General features: G+C 42.1%; 1 protein-coding gene across 1 annotated transcript in view; it reads right to left on the bottom strand.

Annotated features, from left to right (window-relative positions):
* Window positions 1–23,011, bottom strand: part of LOC132829652 (long-chain fatty acid transport protein 6-like) — a 76,450-nt gene that overhangs the window by 21,369 nt on the left and 32,070 nt on the right. The window contains exons 3-5 of the mRNA XM_060846991.1: window positions 18,895–19,053; window positions 17,365–17,489; window positions 12,726–12,920 (exon numbers count right to left, since the gene is read on the bottom strand). Coding sequence (XP_060702974.1) covers window positions 12,726–12,920; window positions 17,365–17,489; window positions 18,895–19,053 — 479 coding nt within the window. The remainder of the gene's footprint in view (window positions 1–12,725; window positions 12,921–17,364; window positions 17,490–18,894; window positions 19,054–23,011) is intronic.

The following is a 23,011-nucleotide window of genomic DNA, read 5'->3' as shown; positions in this document are numbered from 1 at the left end:
CAATGTCCAAACCCACTCCCTGTTTCTAGTTGTAACGGCCAATCTGGACTGGAAACCTGAATACCTGGTCTCCCTCTCCACTCCATACCAGCCCAGCTCACTTGCAGATTGCTGAAATCAGGCTCCAAGAATTTCAGGGTGCCTTCATGGAACAGACTCCAATCAGGCTGACACTTTTCACAACAGCCAGGTGGATAACTGATCTAAAACCTGATCCTGAGCTCCTGCTCCTCTGCACACTGTCCATATCACCCAAATCATTACAACCATAACGCTTGGCTCTGGTCACAAAGTGAGGACTAACCAACTGGATGATATCTGCTAGGGCTGCAGGCTAGATTTTCTACTTCTTACTCACAATTAGAGTCATAGAGATGTACAGCATGAAAACACACCCTTCGGTCCAACCCGTCCAAGCCGACCAGATATCCCAACCCAATCTAGTCCCACCTGCCAGCACCCAGCCCATATCCCTCCAAACCCTTCCTATTCATATACCCATCCAAATGCCTTTTGAATGTTGCAATTGTACCAGCCTCCACCACATCCTTGGGTGAAAATCTAGTCTATTATCCCATCAAAACTTTCCAACAGGGCAGATGCGAAGTGAATAAAGGAGACAGATACCAAATATTATCAGCTCCATAACTGGTGCTGCCACGCTGAGTTGGCTCAGTAATGAGGTGACAATAATGTTACCTAGGTGAGCTGTTGGAGTTCCCTGTGCTTCTGAAAGAAGAAGTTGGTTAAGGTATGATTATGAAATACAAACAAATCCGAGAAAAATAGCAGGCAATGCAGAAATTTACAGAGAAAGGAAGTTTGAGTTTATATTGTGGGCTGTGGACGTTGCTGGCTGGCCAGCATTTATTGCCAATCCCTAGTTCCCCTTGAGAAGGTGGTGGTGAATGAAACAGCATCTGCAGTTCCAGTGCCAGACCCAAGACTCTGTCAATCGAGAGAGAGAGTTCACCACACGGGATGAGGTTTGATTAGAGAATCATGGAAATGGTACTGTGTCAGTTAAAGGCATGGTCGACACAAGGTCAGGACCAGTGACCTATAATGATCAGGTTGTGGTACGCAATATTCCAACAGTGGCCTAACCAATGTCCTGTACAGCCGCAACATGACCTCCTAACTCCTGTACTCAATACTCTGACCATTAAAGAAAAGCATACCAAACACCTTCTTCACTATCCTACCCACCTGCCACTCCACTTTCAAGGAGCTATGTACCTGCACTCCAAGGTCTCTTTGTTCAGCAACACTCCCTAGGACCTTACCATTAAGTGTATAAGTCCTGCTAAGATTTGCTTTCCCAAAATGCAGCACCTCTCATTTATCTGAATTAACTCCATCTACCACTTCTCAGCCCATTGGCCCATCTGGTCCAGATCATGTTGTAATCTGAGGTAACCCTCTTCGCTGTCCACTACACCTCCAATTTTGGTGTCATCTGCAAACTTACTAACTGTTCCTCTTGTGCTCGCATCCAAATCATTTATGTAAATGACAAAAAGTAGAGGGCCCAGCACTGATCCTTGTGGCACTCCACTGGTCACAAGTCTCCAGTCTGAAAAACAACCCTCCACCACCACCCTCTGTCTTCTACCTTTGAGCCAGTTCTGTATCCAAATGGCTAGTTCTCCCTGTATTCCATGTGATCTAACCTTGCTAATCAGTCTCCCATGGGGAACCTTGTCGAACGCCTTACTGAAGTCCATAGAGATCACATCTACTCCTTGGAATCAGAGAAGGACAGGACAGAACTAGTCACCGTGACACCTTTGACTCCAGAAGAAGAAAGCAAAGTTCTATTGAGGCTCAAGAGATGAATTCCCATGGGTTACACACCGCCAGGGTGCTGGACATCTCTGACTGGCTTGACAGGATATTGGAGCGGGAGGGGGAGGATCCAGTTGTTGTGGTCCATGTTGGGACTAACAACATAGGCAAGACTAGGGTGGAGGAACTGTTTGGGGATTATCAAGCACTAGGAAGGAAATTGAAGTACAGGTCCTCAAGGGTCATAATCTCCGGATTACTGCCTGATCCACGTGCTAATAGGCACAGGGATAAGAAAATTAGGGAAGTAAACACATGGCTAAGGGATTGGTGTGGGAAAGAGGGATTCCACTTAATGGGGCATTGGCATCAGTTTTGGAACCAGGGGGATCTGTACCGTTGGGACGGTCTCCACCTGAACCGATCAGGTACCAATGTTCTAGCGAAGAGGATAAATAGGGTGGTAGGTAGGACTTTAAACTTCTGAGTTGGGGGGAAGGGAAAGTGAAAGCGACAGGGAGTATGGCGTTAAATGGAAAGATAAGCAACAGGATAGCATATGTGCAGGCGGATTTAAACTCGAGGCAGACTGGGAATGCAGCAAAAAGGAAGGATAACTTCGGACATCTTATGACTTCCAATATCTCTCATGATAAAGTTAGCATTAAGGCACTTTATCTGAATGCTCGCAGCATTCCTAACAAAGCAGATGAACTAATGGCACAGATCATACTGAATGATTATGATGTGGTAGGCATCACAGAGATGTGGTTGCAGGGGGGTCAGGACTGGCAGTTAAACCTCCAAGGATATTCAAATTATCGAAAAGACAGGGAGGTGGGCAGAGGGGGTGGGGTTGCCTTGTTATTTAAGAACAAAATTAAATCTATGGCACTGAATGACATAGCGTCGGATGATGTGGAGTCTGTGTGGGTGGAATTGAGGAATCACAAAGGCAAAAAAAACACAATGGGAGTTATGTACAGACCTCCTAACAGTGGTCAGGACCAGGGACGCAACATGTACCGGGAAATAGAGAAGGCATTTCAGCAAGGCAAGGTCACGGTGATCATGGGAGACTTCAATATGCAGGTGGACTGGGTAAATAATGTTGCCAGTGGATCCAAAGAAAGGGAATTCATGGAATGCTTACAGGATGGCTTTTTGGAACAGCTTGTCATGGAGCCCACAAGGGAGCAGGCTATTCTGGACCTAGTGCTATGTAATGAACCAGACTTTATAAAAGATCTTAAAGTAAGGGAACACTTAGGAAGCAGCGATCATAATATGGTAGAGTTCAGTCTGCAGTTTGAAAGAGAGAAGGCAAAATCGGGTGTAATGGTGTTACAGTTAAATAAAGGTAATTATGAGGGCATGAGAGAGGAACTGACAAAAATAGACTGGAAGCAGAGGCTAGCGGGGAAGACAGTAGAGCAAAAATGGCAGGAGTTTGTGGGTATATTTGAGGACACAGTACAAAGGTTCATCCCCAAGAAAAGAAAGATTATCCGGGGAGGGATTAGACAGCCATGGCTGACAAAGGAAGTCAGGAAATGTATTAAAGAAAAAGAAAGATCCTATAAAGTGGTCAAGAGCACTGGGAAATCAGAAGATTGGGAAGGCTACAAAAACAAACAGAGGATAACAAAGAGAGAAATAAGAAAGGAGAGGATCAAATAAGAAGGTAGGCTAGCCAGTAATATTAGAAATGATAGTAAAAGTTTCTTTCAATACATAAGAAACAAACGACAGGCAAAAGTAGACATTGGGCCACTTCAAACTGATGCTGAAAGTCTAGTGATGGGAGATAAGGAAATAGCAGGAGAACTTAGTAAGTACTCTGTGTCAGTCTTCACAGTGGAAGACATGAGTAATATCCCAACAATTAAAGGGAGTCAGGGGGCTGAGTTGAGTATGGTTGCCATTACAAAAGAGAAAGTGCTAGAAAAGCTAAAATTGATAAATCTCCTGCCCCCGATGGGCTACATCCTAGAGTTCAGAGGGAGGTGGTTGAGGAAATAGCGGAGACGTTGGTTGAGATCTTTCAAAAGTCACTGGAGTCAAGGCAAGTCCCAGATGATTGGAAGATTGCTGTTGTAACACCTTTGTTCAAGAAAGGATCAAGACAAAAGATGGAAAATTATAGGCCAATTAGCCTAACCTCGGTTGTTGATAAAATTGTAGAATCCATCATTAAGGATGAGGTTTCTAAATTCTTGGAAGAGCAGGGTCAGATTAGAACAAGTCAACATGGATTTAGTAAGGGGAGGTCGTGTCTGACAAACCTGTTGGAATTCTTTGAAGATGTGACAATTAGGTTAGACCAGGGAAACCCAGTGTTGGAATAGGATAGACCAGATCTAAAAGTTGAAGTCCAAAATTGGAGAAAGGCCAATTTTGACAGTATTAGGCAAGAACTTTCAAAAGCTTATTGAAGGCAGATGTTCACAGGTAAAGGGACAGCTGGAAAATGGGAAGCCTTCAGAAATGAGATAACAAGAATCCAGAGAAAGTATATTCCTGTCAGGGTGAAAGGAAAGGCTGGTAGGTATAGCGAATGCTGGATGACTAAAGAAATTGAGGGTTTGGTTAAGAAAAAGAAGGAAGCATATGCCAGGTATAGACAGGATAGATCGAGTGAATCCTTAGAAGAGTACAAAGACAGTAGGAGTATACTTAAGAGGGAAATCAGGAGGGCAAAACGGGGACACGAGATAGCTTTTGCAAACAGAATTAAGGAGAATCCAAATGGTTTTTACAAATATATTAAGGATAAAAGGGTAACTAGGGAGAGAATAGGGCCCCTCAAAGATTAGCAATGCGGCCTTTGTGTGGAGCCACAGAAAATGAGGGAGATACCAAATTAATATTTTGCATCAGTATTTACTGTGGACAAGGATATGGAAGATATAGAATGTAAGGAAATAGATGGTGACATCTTTCAAAATGTCCAGATTACAGAGGAGGAAGTGCTGGATGTCTTGAAACAGAAAAAGATGGATAAATCCCCAGGACCTGATCAGGTGTACCCGAGAACTTTGTGGGAAGCTAGAGAAGTGATTGCTGGGCCTCTTGCTGAGATATTTGTATCATCAATAATCACAGGTGTGGTGCCGGAAGACTGGAGGTTGGCAAACATGGTGCCACTGTTTAAGAAGGGTGGTAAAGACAAGCCAGGGAACTATAGACCGGTGAGCCTGATGTCGGTGATGGGCAAGTTGTTGGAGGGAATCCTGAGGGACAGGATGTACATGTATTTGGAAAGGCAAAGATTGATTAGGGATAGTCAACATGGCTTTGTGCATGGGAAATCATGTCTCATAAACTTGATTGAGTTTTTTGAAGAAGTAACAAAGAGGATTGATGAGGGCAGAGCAGGAGATGTGATCTATATGGACTTCAGTAAGGCGTTCGACAAAGTTCCCCATGGGAGGCTGATTAGCAAGGTTAGATCCCTCTACACGTGTAAGAAGTACAGTTAGTAAGTTTGCAGATGACACCGAAATTGGAGGTGTAGTGGACAGCGAAGAGGGTTATCTCAGATTACAACAGGATCTGGACCAGATGGGCCAATGGGCTGTGAAATGGCAGATGAAGTTTAATTCAGATAAATGTGAGGTGCTGCATTTTGGGAAAGCAAATCTTAGTAGGACTTATACACTTAATGGTAAGGTCCTAGGGAGTGTTGCTGAACAAAGAGACCTTGCAGTGCAGGTTCATAGCTCCTTGAAAGTGGAGTCGCAGGTAGATAGGATAGTGAAGAAGGCGTTTGGTATGCTTTCCTTTACAATTCTAGTCTCCTTCCTATCGGAAAGATATTGTGAAACTTGAAAGGGTTCAGAAAAGATTTACAAGGATGGCGCCAGGGTTGGAGGATTTGAACTACAGGGAGAGGCTGAACAGGGTGGGGCTGTTCTCCCTGGAGCATCGGAGGCTGAGGAGTGACTTTATAGAGGTTTACAAAATCGTGAGGGGCATGGATAGGGTAAATGAACGAAGTCATTTCCCTGGGGTCAGGGAGTCTAGAACTAGACGGCATAGGTTTTGGATGAGAGGGGAAAGATATAAAAGAGACCTAAGGGGCAATGCTTTCACACAGAAGGTGGTATGTGTATGGAATGAGCTGCCAGTGGAAGTGGTGGAGGCTGGTACAATTGCAACATTTAAGAGGCATTTGGATGGGTATATGAATAGGAAGGGTTTGGAGGGATATGGGCCGGGTGCTTGCAGGTGGGACTAGACTGGGTTGGGATATCTGGTCGGCATGGATGGGTTGGACCGAAGGGTCTGTTTCTGTGCTGTACATCTCTATGACTCTATGACTCTATCTCTCTGCTTATCTATGCTACAAAGAATCTTACCATTAGCCCAGTACTCTGCATTCCTGTTACTCCTTCCAAAGTGAATCATCTCACATTTTTCCACATTATTCTCCATTTGCCACCTCTCAGCCCAGCTCTGCAGCTTATTTATGTCTCTCTGTAACCTACAACATCCTTCGTCACTGTCCACAACTCCACCGAACTTAGTGTCATCCACAAATTTACTAACCCATCCTTCTATACCCTCATCCAGGTCATTTTATAAAAATAATAAACATCAGTGGACCAAAAACAGATCCTTGCAGTACACCACTCGTAACTGAACTCCAGGATGAATATTTCCCATCTACCAACTCCCTCTGTCTTCTTACAGCTAGCCAATTTCTAATCCAAACCTCTAAATCGCCCTCAATCCCATGACTCTATATTTTGTGTAATAGCCTACCGTGGGGAACCTTATCAAATGCCTTACTGAAATCCATACACGCCACATCAACCACTTTACCTTCATCCATCTGTTTGGGGGTCACCTTCTCAAGGAACTCAATCACATTTGTGAGGCATGACCTACCCTTCACAAAACCATGTTGAACTATCCCTAATCAACTTATTCCTTTCTGGGTGATTATGCATCCTATCTCTTAAAACCTTCCCAACACATTACCCACAACCAAAGTAAGGCTGACACGTGCATAAAACAAATGTATAAAAACAAAAAGCGGTGTTCCCCAAATTGCTGTGCTTTCCAATAATAAAGCCAGTTGTAGCGCCTGTCAGAAGTCCAGCTCAGCCTCAGGTAGCAAGCGTTTTTCATAGTTACATCATTAATCCCACATACCAGATGGTCTCAGCATCTCAGTCAGGGTTAAAACAAACTTAAAAGCTTCTGCCAGTTGTCTTAACCTCGTTAAGAACCCTGATGCAGATTTCCCTGGTTCTCGGATTGCCAAGAAAAACTGATAGCTTTCCATCCCATCGTCACTGAAATAACTCCACTGAGATCGGAATCCTATCACCAAGTATGACTTTATTTTCACATGTAGACAGGCAGGAGGCTGGAAGAACACAGCAAGCCAGGCAACATCAGGAGGTGAAGAAGTCAACGTTTCGGGTGTAACCCTTCTTCAGGAACAATGATTGACTACAGCACTGCCTCATACAGAGTTAGACATCAGCGTGTCAGTAATCCTGACATTCACCTTTTTTATATGTCAGCCAGGGCTCCCTGATTGGACTAGATTAACAGCTCCAATCAGGGAGCTCATATTCTATGAAGTCCACCTAGATGACCTCATTACAATCACTAGTGAGTTGTCATCTTGGACCATTAACGTACTGGATGAGATTTCTGTCCTCAGGACCCAGGCCAGCTCTGCATTCACTCCCATTTCTTTTGGTCAAAGACAATAATGGAAAATGTAACTGAGGCAGTGGCCTGTTCCTCCGTTTGAACTCCCCCTGGGTCCTCCCAGCCCCAGTCAGAGCCTGCCCTCACTGAAAATTAAACCGAATGCTCTGTAAAATCTTCTCCAAAAAGAACATTTGTCTCAGTTACAGTTTGAGCCAACATCAGGGAACAGAGTACAAGGTGAAGCAAACAGCTGTGAACAATAACTGCTTTATAATTCCCTGCCATAAAACACAAAACTCAACTCATTCCTGCTGCAACTGGAAGAATAACATACACAACATTTTTCTCTTGCCATTAGGTGATTCAGCTGTGACGGGTTCACATTATTTTCAAGCCACAGCATTAATTGTAAGTTAAGTTTGAAGAAACAATAACAGCAGCAGTGTTGACAGATCCACAGCTAATGGACACCAATTTACTTAAAGCTACAGGCAGTCAACAGAGAATCTATCAATGCAAACATTTAAAAATGTGAAACATAAATCCTAAAATATCCCCAGGCTGTCCAACTTTCCTGACACCTTCATATGACCAGTTGACCATGGTAATGCAAAACAAAAGCAAAATTGAAAATTTCACATCACCCCATAGGCCACCACACCTGTGCAACCCACCCCCACTAACATCCAGGCCATCGATTCTGGTGAACTACACTGCATTCTTGTGGGATTCCACATTTATTCATGGGCTGGATGAGCAGCACAGTGGCTCAGTGGTTAGCACTGTTCCCTCACAGCACCAGGGACTCAGTTTCGATTCCACCCTCAGGCGTCTGTTTGTGTGAAGTTTGCACATTCTCCCTGTGTCTGTGGGGTTTTCCTCTGGGTGCTCTGGTTTCCTCCCATTGTTCAAAGATATGCAGGTTTGATGAATTGGCCATGCTAAGTTGCCCATAGTGTCCAGGGATATGCAGGCTAGGTGAAAAAGTCATGGAGAAATGCAGAGTTACAGGGATATGTTAGGGGATCGGGTCTGGGTGGGATGCTGTTCACACTGTCAGTGTGGGCTTGATGGGCTAAATGGCCTGCTTCCACACTGTAACATTCTGTCTCTGATTCTCAATGTTACTTGGCGATGCCAATAATGGTAAACAACAGTGTTGTATCTCACATCTTTGATGCACACAGTCAGAGATGTTCTCAGATCGGACACCTCAGGGCAAACTGTAACAATCCCCAGCTCTCAGAAACTAACATGAAAACACTGAGAATGCTAAAAGGGTGAAATAAAGTCAAATCAGGTTTAATACACAAAATAAACAGGTAGGATTAACTAAGAGAGCAATACAGGAAGCAAGCCTAAGAAAAATAACTAAAATATTACAAACAATTTGCAGGAATGTGATTTCACAGTTTCAATTGTTTGCTTTCTAGGCTGAGGTAGGTCAGTGGTTTTGCAGAACCAAATAGCTCTTATCCAAACCTAATTCTGTGCAGTGACTTCCATTCTGAAGCATCACATATATATTGTTCAGTAATTTCTTGAAACACTTGGATAGTTGTCAACGAGCTGCTATTTTCTGGTGCAAATTGTCCATCAGTAACTCGTGTTTGTTCTTCCTTGTTATGATTTGTTGCACGGGGCGGCACGGTGGCACAGTGGTTAGCACTGCTGCCTCACAGCGCCTGTAGACCCGGGTTCAATTCCCGACTCAGGCGACTGACTGTGTGGAGTTTGCACGTTCTCCCCGTGTCTGCGTGGGTTTCCTCCGGGTGCTCCGGTTTCCTCCCACAGTCCAAAGATGTGCGGGTCAGGTGAATTGGCCAAGCTAAATTGCCCGTAGTGTTAGGTAAGGGATAAATGTAGGGGTATGGGTGGGTTGCGCTTCGGCGGGTCGGTGTGGACTTGTTGGGCCGAAGGGCCTGTTTCCACACTGTAAATCTAATCTAATCTAATCTAATCTTGGGATCATGCCCAGACAGCTGTCCTGACCCTCCGGGGAAAGCTCACACATTTCCTGTCCTGCCACTGAGTATCTCCATGCTATTGGGAGATTCTGGTTCAGAGGCAGGAATGCAAGCCTGTCCCTCACAAGGCCTCCTCAGTCTCATCAGTAACTCTTTCTTGCATTTGTCTCCAGTGCCATTACATTTCTTCTGAATATCACAGTTAATTCATGTCCCTCTCATAATTAAATGTTCCTGGAAGTCTATGTCTCCTAACTGTACTCAACAATTTCAATCCCTTGCATCGTGATCCAACCTTCCTCTAAGGTCTTACAACTGAATAAAATATAGCACTCAGTACAAGTTAAGGCAGTCTTGTGTAACAGTTTTACTGACATGTCTAAGTAGAGTAGTCTGTTAACTATCTAATCTATTATCTCCTGAGGGAAATTCCCAAGCCTGACAGAAACAACACCGATTTCTACTTTTGTAATGAGCCACAATTGTTTGCTTTCTTCTCTACAAGACTGAATGGGACCTTCAAATCCCCTGGGCGATCTTTCCTGACATGATTTCAGCAGCTGTTCTTACCCTATTGAGCTTTGTCTTGTGTATACAACAGTAGTCATTGAATTTCAGTAAGTAACCATTGGATAGAAAGTACGTTGGGATATGATTGGGTACTTTACAAATATCACTTCTTTAGTTCTCTTGTATAGATAGAAGTGGGTCACAAGTAGCCTCAAAAAGCTGAAACAAAATGAACAGCAGCAAAACTAAGACATACTTTTTATTTTACATTTGGATAAATCATAATTGAAATGTAATTCCTTGCTTCTAGCTTTTCATTTTTGTTCAGCACTATTTGCAGTTGATAGCCATTTTCTATTTAAACACTGAAGTGCTTGAACATTAACAGCAGTAAACAGAAGGTGTTAACTCCTTAAAAGGTGGCACAGTTTAATGGAATTGTAGTTATCTTGCAAATAACAGATTCTCCTCATTACCAAACTTGCCACAAGGGATTGGTGGGTAAGCAGAGCAGAGGAGTTTACATCAAATAGTTGGAAAATGGAAATCACTCACTATGATGAGCATTTGCCACCATCAGATTTGCAGTCAGGCCTTCTGTCATGCATTCCTGTGCAACTCCGCGTTATAGAAAAATCGTACTTTAGAAACAGTGCTTAAAGTGTTGACAATGTAATCATGTTACAGCCAATACATGTTTTAAATACATGCTTGCGAGAAAGGAACTCAGAAATGGACTGAGGAAAGGCAGGAAGGGGCTCGAAAAAGGCTTGGCAGGAAGGATTAGGGAGAATCCAAAGGCATTTTACTCATACGTGAGGAATAAGAGAATGATCAGGGAGAAGGTAGGGCCGATCAGGGATAGCGAAGGGAACTTGTGTGTGGAGTCTGAGCAGATAGGGGAAGCCCTAAATGAGTTTTTTGCTTCGGTTTTCACCAAGGGAAGGGAACTTGTTGTGAATGAAAGCTTTGAGGAGCTGGGATACAGGCTTGCCCAGATGAGGATTGATGAAGTTGATGTGCTAGAAATTTTGGCAAACATTAAAATTGACAAGTCCCCAGGGCCAGACCAGACTTATCCTAGGATGCTCCGGGAAGTGAGAAAGGAGGTTGCTAAGCTGCTGGCAAAGATCTTTGCTTCCTCACTCTCCACGGGAGTCATACCGGAGAATTGGAAGGAGGTGAATGTTGTTCCCCTTTTCAAGAAGGGTAATAGGGAAATCCTGGGAATTACAGACCAGTCAGTCTTATGTTTGTGGTCAGCAAAGTTTTGGAAAGAATTCTGAGGGACAGGATTTATGACTATTTAGAAAAGCATAGTGTGATTAAAGGCAGTCAGCATGGCTTTGTGAGGGGCAGGTCATGCCAAACAAATCGTATTGAGTTCTTTGAGGAGGTGACAAAACAGGTTGACAAAGGTCGAGCAGTGGATGTAGTGTATATGGACTTCAGCAATGCATTTGATAAGTTTCCCCTATGTTAGGCTCATTCATAAAGTCAGGAGGTATGGGATGTAGGGAGATTTGGCTATCTGGATTCAGAATTGGCTGGCTGACAAAAGGCAGACGGTGGTTGTAGATGGAAAGTATTCTGCCTGGAGATCAGTGTTGAGTGGGGTCCCACAGGGCTCTGTTCTTGGGCCTCTGCTCTTTGTAGTTTTTATAAATGACTTGGATGAGGAGGTTGACAGGTGGGTTAGTAAATTTGCCAATGACACTAATGTTGGAGGTGCTGTTGATAGTATTGAGGGCTACTGCAGATTGCAGTGTGACATAGGATACTAAGCTGGGCTGAGAAATGGCAGATGGAGTTCAACCTGGATAAATGTGAAGTGATGCATTTTGGAAGGTTGAACTTGAATGCTGAATATAGGATTAAAGACAGGAGTCTTGGCAGTGTGGAGGAACAAAAGGATCTTGGTGTTCAAGTGCCTAGATCCCTCAAAGTTGCCCAAGTGGATAGGGTTGTTAAGAAAGCACGTGGTGTTTTGGCTTTCATTAATAGGGGGATAGAGTTTAAAAGCTGCGAGGTTTTGCTGCAGCTCTACAAGTCCCTGGTGAGACCACACTTGGAATATTGTGTTCTGTTCTGGTTGCCCTACTATAGGAAAGATACAGAGGCTTTGGAGAGGGTGCAAAGAAGGTTTACCAGGATGCTGCCTGGACTGGAGGGCTTGTCTCATGAAGAGAGATTGACTAAGCTCAGACTTTTCTCTCTGGAGAGAAGGAGGAAGAGAGGAGACCTGATCGAGGTGTACAAGATAATGAAAGGAATAGATAGTGTCAATAGCCAGAGACTTTTCCCCAGGGCAGGATTGACTGGTACGAGGGGTCATCATTTTAAGATATTAGGAGGAAGGTATAGAGGAGACGTCAAAGAAAGGTTCTTTACGTAGAGAGTTGTGAAACCAGGGAATGCGTTGCCAGCGGTGATGGTGGAAACAGAGTCATTGGGGACATTTAAGTGACTGCTGGACATGTACATGGATAGCAGTGAGTTGAGGGGTGCATAGGTTAGGTTATTTTATTTTAGATTAGGCATAATCCTTGGCACAACATCGTGGGCCGAAGGGCCTGTTCTGTGCTGTATTTCTATGTTCTATGTTCACGATTTAGAAACAGCATCCCCAATTCGTCAATCACATGACAGCAAATTCGTGTTGACAAAATGCGCATTATAACAGAATGACCCATGCTCCCAAAATAATTAGCATCCTAGGAGGAGAGAATAGACCAGGTCACCCAGAGAAATTCCAGCTTTCATATCTGTGACTACATTTTTACTCACTTTATATAAGGAGTTTATGCGTCCCACAGCTCCCAGCTTCCCCGTGTAATTCATAAAGAAAATATTTCCTTCTGTTGCACCATAAAACTCGCACATCTTAATGTCACCAAATCGCTCGAGAAATTCTTTCCAGACCTCGGGCCTGATCCCATTTCCTACAGCCATTCGGACTGGGTGATTCTTCTCTCCTTCAATCTGAAAACAAACAAAAAGTTAATCATGAATAGGCTATAACAAAATAACTGCAAATAAGATACCACAACTAACACTTTGTTTTTGTTTCATTTACTTTTTGGTCTAAAGAGTGAATACATTGCTTCAGGAGAATTTAAAAGTAATGGCATGCCCATTTTTCTTGATCTAATTTACCTTCTTATCATTCTTAAAAAAGGGTGATTTAATAAGTTTACAATATCATGTTATCCTTTAGGATGATCCAATAGACTGAACCATAAACAAATAGAATTGATTCCTCTTACAAAAACTGCATGATGCAGAGATTTGTTAATCTGTCAGGAACATACAAAATGGATGACTATACTGCTCTTCAATTTACAGTTACCTGAATGATGCCATGAGGAATTTCACATTAACAGCAAGGCAGAAAAAGTCACACACTTGACACCATTCTGTTTTTGTCTGTGCCACCTTCAGTATCACATTCTTCACTGTTTTAAAGCAACATCTCCACAATGAGTTTTTTTCTGGTTCATGTATTTTGCACTGTAGCTACTCAGCTCTTCCAGTTACTCACATGTACAACTCAAAAATATCTTCTTCCATGTCATCAGCTTCATATCACCACACTTTTCCTTAGAGTTCCCTGTCACTCGGCATACATTCCTCAATTACCCGTACCCTCAATTCTTTTACCTTCCTATGGGACAAATTGGGGCCCAAAGCCTGTCACAGGAAGGACACTGGGATGAGCTTCCCTCATCTCAATACCTTTTTTACGAGGCAGCCATGGGAAATGGTTAGCATCAGTTTGAGCACATGCATGATTTTCCTAGAATTAAAACATCAAACTGCTAAACCTTATAGCTCCTTACTCCATCAATGTAATCTTAATCTGAAAGAAATAAGGTTTGTTCATCTTAGTGTATACTTTCCTTTTCTACAGATCTGCTATAGGAGCAGTAAGAGGATAATGAAGCTGAGAGAGTGATGAAGGTAAAACCATCGCCGTATGATATTACATCATGATGTGGAAGTGCTAGTGTTAGACTGGGGTAGACGAGGTGAAATGTTGATTTTCCTGCTCCTCGGATGCTGCCTGACTTGCTGTGCTTTTCCAGCACCACTCTAATCTAGACAAGGTCAAAAGTCACTCGACCCCAGATTCCAGTCCAACAGATCTACTTGAAATCACAAGCTTTTGTAGCGCTGTCTTTTCATCAGTTCACTTCACCTGATGAAGGAGCAGCACTCCAAAAGCTTGAACTTCCAAATAAACCTGCTGGACAATAACCTGGTGCTGTGTGACTTTTAACTTTGTTAAGTAGATGCATGCCATTGTTGTCAGAATTCTTTGCTGCTGTTCACTTAGTTATTAGACATGGAAGCAGGAGATAGCCTTTGTCACCTTGAAGCCATCTATTGAGCTGATACTCCTCCAACAATGATCCTTGAGGGGTGGGTTTCGAAGATTGCAAACATTGTGGTAGCTTCCTGCTCAGCTGTTGATGAGCAGGATCCTTTGATAATTGTTACATTCAATCTGAACCTTCAGAGCTGTCCCACTGACATTATTCAGTAAGTGTGATATTTACACTCTCATGTAATGTGGGTGCCAGCAACTTCCAAAGCAATAGGAAGTCCTCAGCCATACATGACGAGTGAGCTGTAATTTTGCATTAGAAGACAATGGAATTGAATTAACAAATTCTGTGCTATTACAGAAGTACAGCATACCTTGGGAGATCCTGACAATGACTATCATAAAATTGTATCATCAGACATTCCTTCCTGAAAATGATGGAGAAGATGAAGAGTTGTATCTCCCACAGCAGCTCTAACAATCATCCAATGGGATCCTGCATTGTCCTGTACAGCTAACCCTGAAACATTAAATCTAAAGGGTAATAAAATCTCAATTCAGCATAATGTCTTTGGTCAACATTTGTTTCGCAGGTAATCCATTGTACAATTAGTGCCAACTGTTCTTAACTTACAAGAACTGACATTGACATTACTATTAGTGACAGCATTCATGTTAAACTGCATCTTTCAAACTTCAAAATTCCACTGAAGATCAGAGATTGGTCGTCAATACTTGTTCAATACACAAAGCAAAGTGCAAATAATTCATTTAAACCTTTAGTTTTTCAACAAGGTACAATAATTTTAGCTGAAATTGCCTCGATGTTGGAAATTTCACTGAATTACAAATGGATTCAAGTCTCATCATTCTTCATTTCCATTCAGATCACAGAACGCAAATTACAATTCCTTAATTTGGTCATGATGAATGAGAAATGGTAACATAAAAAAGAAAAACATTGTCTCTCTGTTTTAAAGCAGTCTTGTTCTGTTTTACGAAATATGGTAACTGTTAAATTAATGAAGATATTAATCTGCATGATAGCATTCTTAGGATCATAACAATAAGTCTTGTCAAATTGGCAAAATAACTATTAGAAGGTGCATTATCCATCTTAGAATCAGCTGTTGTTGGAGTCATTGTAAAGTAAGATGGTTTGGGTTGACAGAGGTCAATCATCTTAGTCCCCGGACTTTGCCACAGCGTCATGTCCAACACCTGACCATATTCAGCTGCTTCACCACTGACCCAGAAGAAAAAATATGCTACAATTAAAAAAAATCTCACATTGGAAAGAACTACCCAGATTCTGGTGAAAGCTGAAATCCAGACCAGCACAACAGAATTATGGAACTAAAAGCCATACACAAAGCAGCAAACATCTTTGGACAAAAGGCCAGGCTTCGAGGGACTTACTTGGAATGGACTGCCAGAGGAAATGGTAAATGCAGGTACAATTAGAACATTTAAAAGACATTGGACAGGTACATGAATAGGCAAGGTTCACCAGGCAAGTGAGACAAGTATAATTGGGGAACTTGGACAACATGGACGAGTTAGACTGAAGGGTCTGTTTCCCCGCTGTATGACTCAATGACTGCCACCTTCTTTTTATTCTAACATCAGAAGTGGGAATCCTCACTGATGTGTGCACAATGTTCATTTGCAACTCCATGGATTGTGAAGCAGGCCATGCCGATATGAAGGAAAATCGGGATAACATTCAGGCTTGTGGTGAAAAGTGGAAAATAACATTCATGACATAGCAGTACAAAGCAATGGCCTTCTTCAACTATAGAGAACGTAACCATCTTCCCTTGGCTTTCAATGGCATTACCATCTCCAAATCTTCCTCTTTCCACATCCTGTGGGAGTTGCCATTGATCAAGAACTGAACTAGCCCAGCTTCATAGATACTGGTACGACAAGAGTAAGTCAAAGGCTGGGAATTTGGCAGTAATTCACTTCTGGACTACCTGATGTCTGACCACTATCTGCAATGCACAAGTCAGGAGTGTGATTGAATACCCTCTGCTTGTCAGGATAAGTGCAGCTTCAACAACACTCAAGAAGGTACGCCTTCCAGAACAAAACAGTATGTCATTCATCACTTTAAACATTTACTGTCTCCATTACTGATGCACAGTGGCAGCAGTGTGTACCATCTACAAGGTGCACTTACAAAGACTCCTTGGAGGGCACCCACGAAGCCATCATGAAGGGCAAGGGAAGCAGGATGATTGGAACATTATCATGTGGAAGTTTCCCTCCAAGTCAAACACCATTCTGACTTGGAGCTACATTGCTGTTCCTTCACTGGTGATGCATTAAGAATCTGGAACTCTCTTCCTAAAAGCATTGGATTTCTGCGGTTCAGGACAACACCTCTCCACCACCTTGTCATGGCAATTAGTTTGGGCATGAGATGCTGGCCTGGTTAATGATGTCCACATTCCATGAAAGAATAAAAGAAAACTCTACTCAGCCTAATCCCACATTTAATCTTATATTGGACAATATTGCACCCATGTGACTGTACATTAAAGTTATTTTGAATCTTTCCATTGCAAGACATTCCTGCATTTTCCCTGAACATAAAATTGCAAAACTGTTGTATAACCTTAAACTTCTCTCAAAACACTTAATCAATCAATGCCACTCTTCAATCCTTTTAGTCTGAGCTATCTTATTCTTCCACATTGTACTAGTTTTCAAAATAACCAAGTCCAATGATACTTTAAAAACCCGAATAGCATTCAAAACCCAGTCTGTCACCTTGACATACTTACAACAGACATTTTAAATGAATATAAAACACTCTTAATATCAAGCATAAGTAGAAAATAGTCACCAAATAAAAGATAAGCACCTGTTTGCTGCTAGGAATATGGACATCAGAAAAAAAAATCAGAGTTAAATTAACATTATTCTTTGTGAGAAGTCAAAGAGATGTTCTGATTTTTTTTGGCAAAGGAATGACAAAGCCAGTAAAGATGCTTCAATTTCCTTCCTCGCCAATGAAAGAACACAATTGAAACAGTGCTGGGACTACTTGCTAATATTACAGCCGAAAAGAGCATTGTCATATAACATTACCTTTGGCTGATTGCACAGGTAGCGACAGAGTTCTCCTATATACTGAAATACTGTAACATTGTACTTTCGACAGTCATTCCAGAACTGGCTAGCTGAGAATTTCTTCTTTAGCACCAATGTTGCACCTAGATGGATGCAAAAATGTACTTCTCAATCAGTTGAACTGTATCAGCAGATGTGCTCCCCCATTCACAGGCTGTCACTAATCGTGAGCTTCTGTGACAATTACAATGACAAAACAAGGATTTTGGATCAGCAGCAGAGAACACACTATACACATGGACAGGGTGATACAGCGACATAGCTATAGAATTCCACTGTGTCATTTTCAAGCTAATACTTGGGCTCATCTAATATTGCTGGGAAATTACAGCAACCAAGAAGTACTGATGCAGAACAAACTGAAAGCAGAAATGCATTAAAAGACCAATGAGCAGTTCAACTTGAGACTTATTGTTAAAAAAACTGCAGATGCTGGAAATCAAAAACAAAAACAGAAATTGCTGGGAAAACTCAGCAACTCTGTTCTGATGAAGGGCCAATGGACCCAAAATGTTAACTCTATTTCTCTCCACAGATGTTGCCAGGTTTGCTGAATTTTCCTAGCAATTTCTGTGCTTGTTTGAGATTCATTCCTATTTGCCTGCATTAATGAGGTGTCCAATCCAAAATGTTAACCACTCCTTTGTCTTTTCAGGTTTGGAGGTTTTACTTTGAGCTCATGGCATTATTTTAGATCATAACTTTCTCCCCTTTCTTCTTCTGAAAATGCTCAATCCTTGTTCAATGGGCGTACATTCACTTTATCCAGTTTTAATGATTACCCAACTGCTTGGTAGGTGTACTGACACAGGGATCAAATTGTTAATCTCTGACCTATGTTTGATTAACAGACCTCAGTATGAGGGGTACTGAAAGTTCTACATTGGGTACAAGACCAAAAATCTTCAGAGAGAAAACAACTCACACTTTAGTTTCGTATTGTTATCCACTGCACCCCTTTGAGAACATGCCACTACTGGGTGAAATGTCAAGCTCCCAACCTGGAGTTATGTTAGGTGTCAATGAGGCTGGAGACCAACATATGGATTGCTGATGATCAATGAGTTGCCCTTAGCTGTATAACTACCTTGGAACGTTAGGACCTAAGATCTCTCAGCTAAAATCAATATTTGCAGGGGGTCCACAAACAACAATTTTTTTTTTAAAAACTGACCTATTCTTATATAACTTATTTACTTTTGATCCAAGCTACAATAATGTTATGGGTTTTTAATATTCATCTCAATCATTAAAATAGATAGGGTCCTTCTGCAAAGTATTGTATTATTTGTAATTTATTCATGCTTTGGAGCATCAATAAAACTTATAAGGAAAAATAATTAGGACTAGGTCCCAAATTCTTATGACCCGATTCTTGGGTTATCAACAGCACCAAATAAACCTCGTCAAAAGACTAATAGTGACTGACTTGTTCCGAGTGGCAGCATTTTTGTCGGGCAGTAATTAGAAGTTCAGAAGCAAACTTACCAAGCTCAATACAGCCACAGATGCCTAAGAGAGAAGCGGCACCATGATATAAAGGAAGTGCAACATAGATGATGTCATCCTTGGTGACTCCAAACACTGAAAATCCAGCACTCGCCCTTAAGGATTGGAGCTGGGTGATAACGGCAGCCTTTGGTAACCCTGAAAATGTCCAAAATTACATTATGTTGAAAAAATATTCAATTTTACATGAAAGAAATGGTAAATAATTAACCAATTGAAGTATGGTAATATTAATTAATGTGAGGGAAAACTGACTTTCACATTTCTAACTTGAAGACAAGATCTATAGACATAACACATTGCACATCTTTAACACAAATGTGTCCAAATATTAACAGAAATGACTTTAATTTCCATGCGTTTTCAACTTGCATTTGTTCAGATTTGGTTATGGTTATACAAATATTTTTAAAAGAAACTGTATTCACTGTCCTCACTGTCCACTGGAGTAGCACCATAGGATTAGAGGTGACAAATGTTATTCCCTTGCTCAGGAAACGGAATAGGGATAGCCGTGTGAATTGAGGACCAGTCCGTCTTAGGTCACTGGCGGGCAAATTATAGAACAGGATTCTGAAAGACAGGATTTATGATTATTTGGAAAAGCATAAGTTGATTAGGGATATCAGCAAGACTTTGTGAGGGGCAGGTAATGCCTCACAAACCTTATTGAATTCTTTGAGGATGTGACAAACATATTGATGAAGGTAAAGCAATGATTGTGCTGTATATGGATTTCAGCAAGGCATTTGATAAGGTTTCCCATGATAGGCTTATTCAGAAAGTAAGGAGGCATGGATACAGGGAAAGTTGGATGTCTGGGTACAGAATTGGCTGGCCCATAGAGGTCAGAGGGTGGTAGTAGATGGAAAATATTCAGCCTGGAGCTTAGTGACCAACGGTGTTCTGCAGGGATCGGTTTTAGGACCTCTGCTCTTTGTGAAGTTTATAAATGACTTGAATGAGGAAGTGGAAGGGTGAGTTAGTAAGTTTGCCAATGATACAAAGGTTGGTGGAGTTTGGATAGTGTGGAGGTCTGTTGTAGGTTGTAACAGGACATTGATAGGATGCAGAGCTGGGCTGAGAAGTGGCAGACGGAGTTCAACCTGGAAAAATGCGAAGTGATTCATTTTGGAAGGTTGAATTTGAATGCAGATTACCGGGTTAAAGGCAGGATTCTTGGCAGTGTGGAGGAACAAAGGGATCTTGGGGTCCACATCCATAGATCCATCAAAGTTGCCACCCAAGTTTATCGGGTTGTTAAGAAGGCGTATGGTGTGTTGGCTTTCATTAGCAGGGGGAATGAGTTTAAGAGCTGAGAGGTTATGCTGCAGCTCTGTAAAGCCCTGGTTAGACCACACATGGTATATTATGTGTAGTTCTGGTTGCCTCATTATAGGATGGATGTGGAAGTTTTAGACAGGGTGCAGAGGAGATTTACCAGAGTGCTTCCTGGACTGGAGGGCATGTCTTATGTAGAAAGTTTTCAGGAGCTAGAGCTTTTCTCATTGGAGTGAAGAGGGATGAGAAGTCATTTGATTGAGGTGTATAAGATGATGCAAGACTTAGATGGAGTGGATAGCCAGAGCTTTTTCCCCAGGGCAGAAATGGCTATTACGAGGGGACATAACTTTAAGGTGATTGGAGGAAGGTTTAGGGGGGATGCCAGAAGTAGGTTCTTTATAGAGAGAGTGGTAGTAGAGTCAGGTACATTAAGAACATTTAAGCAACTCTTGGATAGGCACATGGAAGATAATACAATGAAGGGTATTCTTATGAAGTTGAAGGTGTGTATTGTACCTTTAAGAGAGAGTGAATGCTGTTCTGAACTGAGAGCTTGCAAGCACCTGTGTGATATGACGAGATGGCAATCTCACAGTGTACTGGAAAATTGAAAATATGTAGCATTTGGCTGTGAAATGGATATCTGAGTTGGTTGTTGTTTTGACAACAATTCAAATTTGACCAATCAGTTTAAATTGTGCCTCAGGATACCCAATCAAGTTTGAATTTATTGTTTTGCCAACATCAAACCAATGAGAGGATCCACTGTTGGGGAGTATAAAAATGCAGGCATTTTGAAAATTGGAGAAAGAGCAACTGTCACTGAGAAAGACCCAAGAAATTAGATCATATTCTCCACAGTGTTGAAACAGGCCTTTTAGCACAACAAGTCTACACCAACCCTTTGAAGAGCAACCCACCTCCCTCTGACTAATGTACCTAACACTATGGGCAATTTAGCATGGCCAATTCACCTAACCTGCACATTTTTGGACAGTGGGAGGAAACCAGAGCACCCAGACAAAACCCACACAAACACGGGGAGAATGTGTAAACTCCACACAGACAGTCACCCAAGGCTGGAATCAAACCTGGGCCCCTGGCGCTATGAGGCAGCAGTGCTAACCACTGACCCATCGTGCCGCCCAAATTAGGAAACACTCTCTAGCAAAGGTACCTTCTCATATGGAACATACTTGCAGTAAAATGAATGAAAACCACCCAAGGAGATCTTCAGCCTGAAGAAGAAAGACACTGAAGATGACAGCCATTGTGTGGTTTTGAAATTAAGCTGATGTAATTTTAATAAATGTCTTGTTGAAACAGTATATTGTTATGTAGTTGGACTCAGGTAATAAGCAGTTATGAGAAAGGGAAGGCTTAGAGCTGTGAATAGTTGTTTCAGAGTCAAAGAATAACTTGATGTTATTATCTTTAAATAGTGGAGTTTGGGTGTTCTCTGTCACTCATATTTTAACAGATTACGAGGTAAGGTGAGCTTTTCTGGGGGTTTGGTTTAATTACAGAGGGGTTCACCGCTGTGTCATAACAGAATATAGGTTAGTTTTATCTTAGTTTCGGATAAAAGGTCAATACAACCCCGAGGGCTCCAGGGCCTGTACTATCCTGTACTGTTCTATGTTCTATTCACTGGCAAGTCTTGATGCTCTTTAAGTCTCAAGTTAGGAAAGTGTGCATCTTATAGATGGTACACAGCGAAGTTATGTTGTACAGAGGTGAGGAGAGTGAATGAATGGATAGGGTACTAATTTAGCAGAATGCTTTGTCCTGACAGCCTTCCTGAGTACTGGTGGTGCTGTATCCATCCAGGGTGAATATCCCATCAGGCTGGGGCGGGAATGTTTGTGAGTGGGTGGCAGGTTCTAACAGCTAGTATTGCTGGGACTTCAGGAAGTTAGCAGGGACATGCCACCTTCTGCTTTTACCCTGATTGTCATCTAGCATGCATGAAAATCTCAGTCATACATGTGTCTGCTCTCCAATGAGGTAAAGTGTTAATTATCCACTTCTTTAACAGTGAATGTAACGGTGTGTACCTGAGTTTCTCGAAAATCACCAGGGAAAACAAGGTGAGCTGGCAGTGGGATTGGATAGGGCTGAGTAACTGACAAGTCAGAAACATTTTCAATGCTGAGATCAGACAGCTATTTCCTCGCTTGGCGGAGCAGTGTTTACTGCCAGGAGATGTTCTGATAATGTGCTTTCACTGCTTTAGAGAGGATTCTTCAATATGTTGGAGGTCACTTCTTGGAGATTTTTCTCTTTTCTCACTTTTTCCTACATTTCAAGGTTTGGATTAGTATGGAACCTCCTCCCTCCCTTGACCACAGAGCTGAGGGGAGAAAAAGGTGAACAGCAATATCATTTAAGAAGGCAAATGGAGTTGTGTCCTTCATTCCTCAAGGGGTTGAGTTTAAAAGCAGGGAGGTTATGTTGCAGCTGTACACGGTGCTGGTGAGGCCACACCTGGAGTGCTGTGTGCAGTTTTGGTCTCCTTACTTCAGGAAGGATGTCCTGGCACTGGATGGGATACAGAGGAGGTTCACCAGGTTAATTCTGGAGTGAGGGGGTTGGCTTATGAGGAGAGGCTGAGCAGACTGGGATTATATTCATTGGAATTTAGAAGAATGAGGGGGGATGTTATAGAAACATATAAAATTATGAAGAGAATGGATAAGATAGAAGTGGAGAGGATGTTTACACTGGCAGGTGAAACTGGGACAAGAGGGCATCGCCTCAAATTTAGGGGGAGCAGATTTAGGACCGAATCGAGGAGGACTTCTTCAGCCAG

The sequence above is a fragment of the Hemiscyllium ocellatum genome, chromosome 2, assembly GCF_020745735.1.
Source record: "Hemiscyllium ocellatum isolate sHemOce1 chromosome 2, sHemOce1.pat.X.cur, whole genome shotgun sequence".
Classification (NCBI taxonomy): Eukaryota; Metazoa; Chordata; class Chondrichthyes; order Orectolobiformes; family Hemiscylliidae; genus Hemiscyllium; species Hemiscyllium ocellatum.
This window is presented reverse-complemented; position numbering and strand designations above follow the sequence as displayed.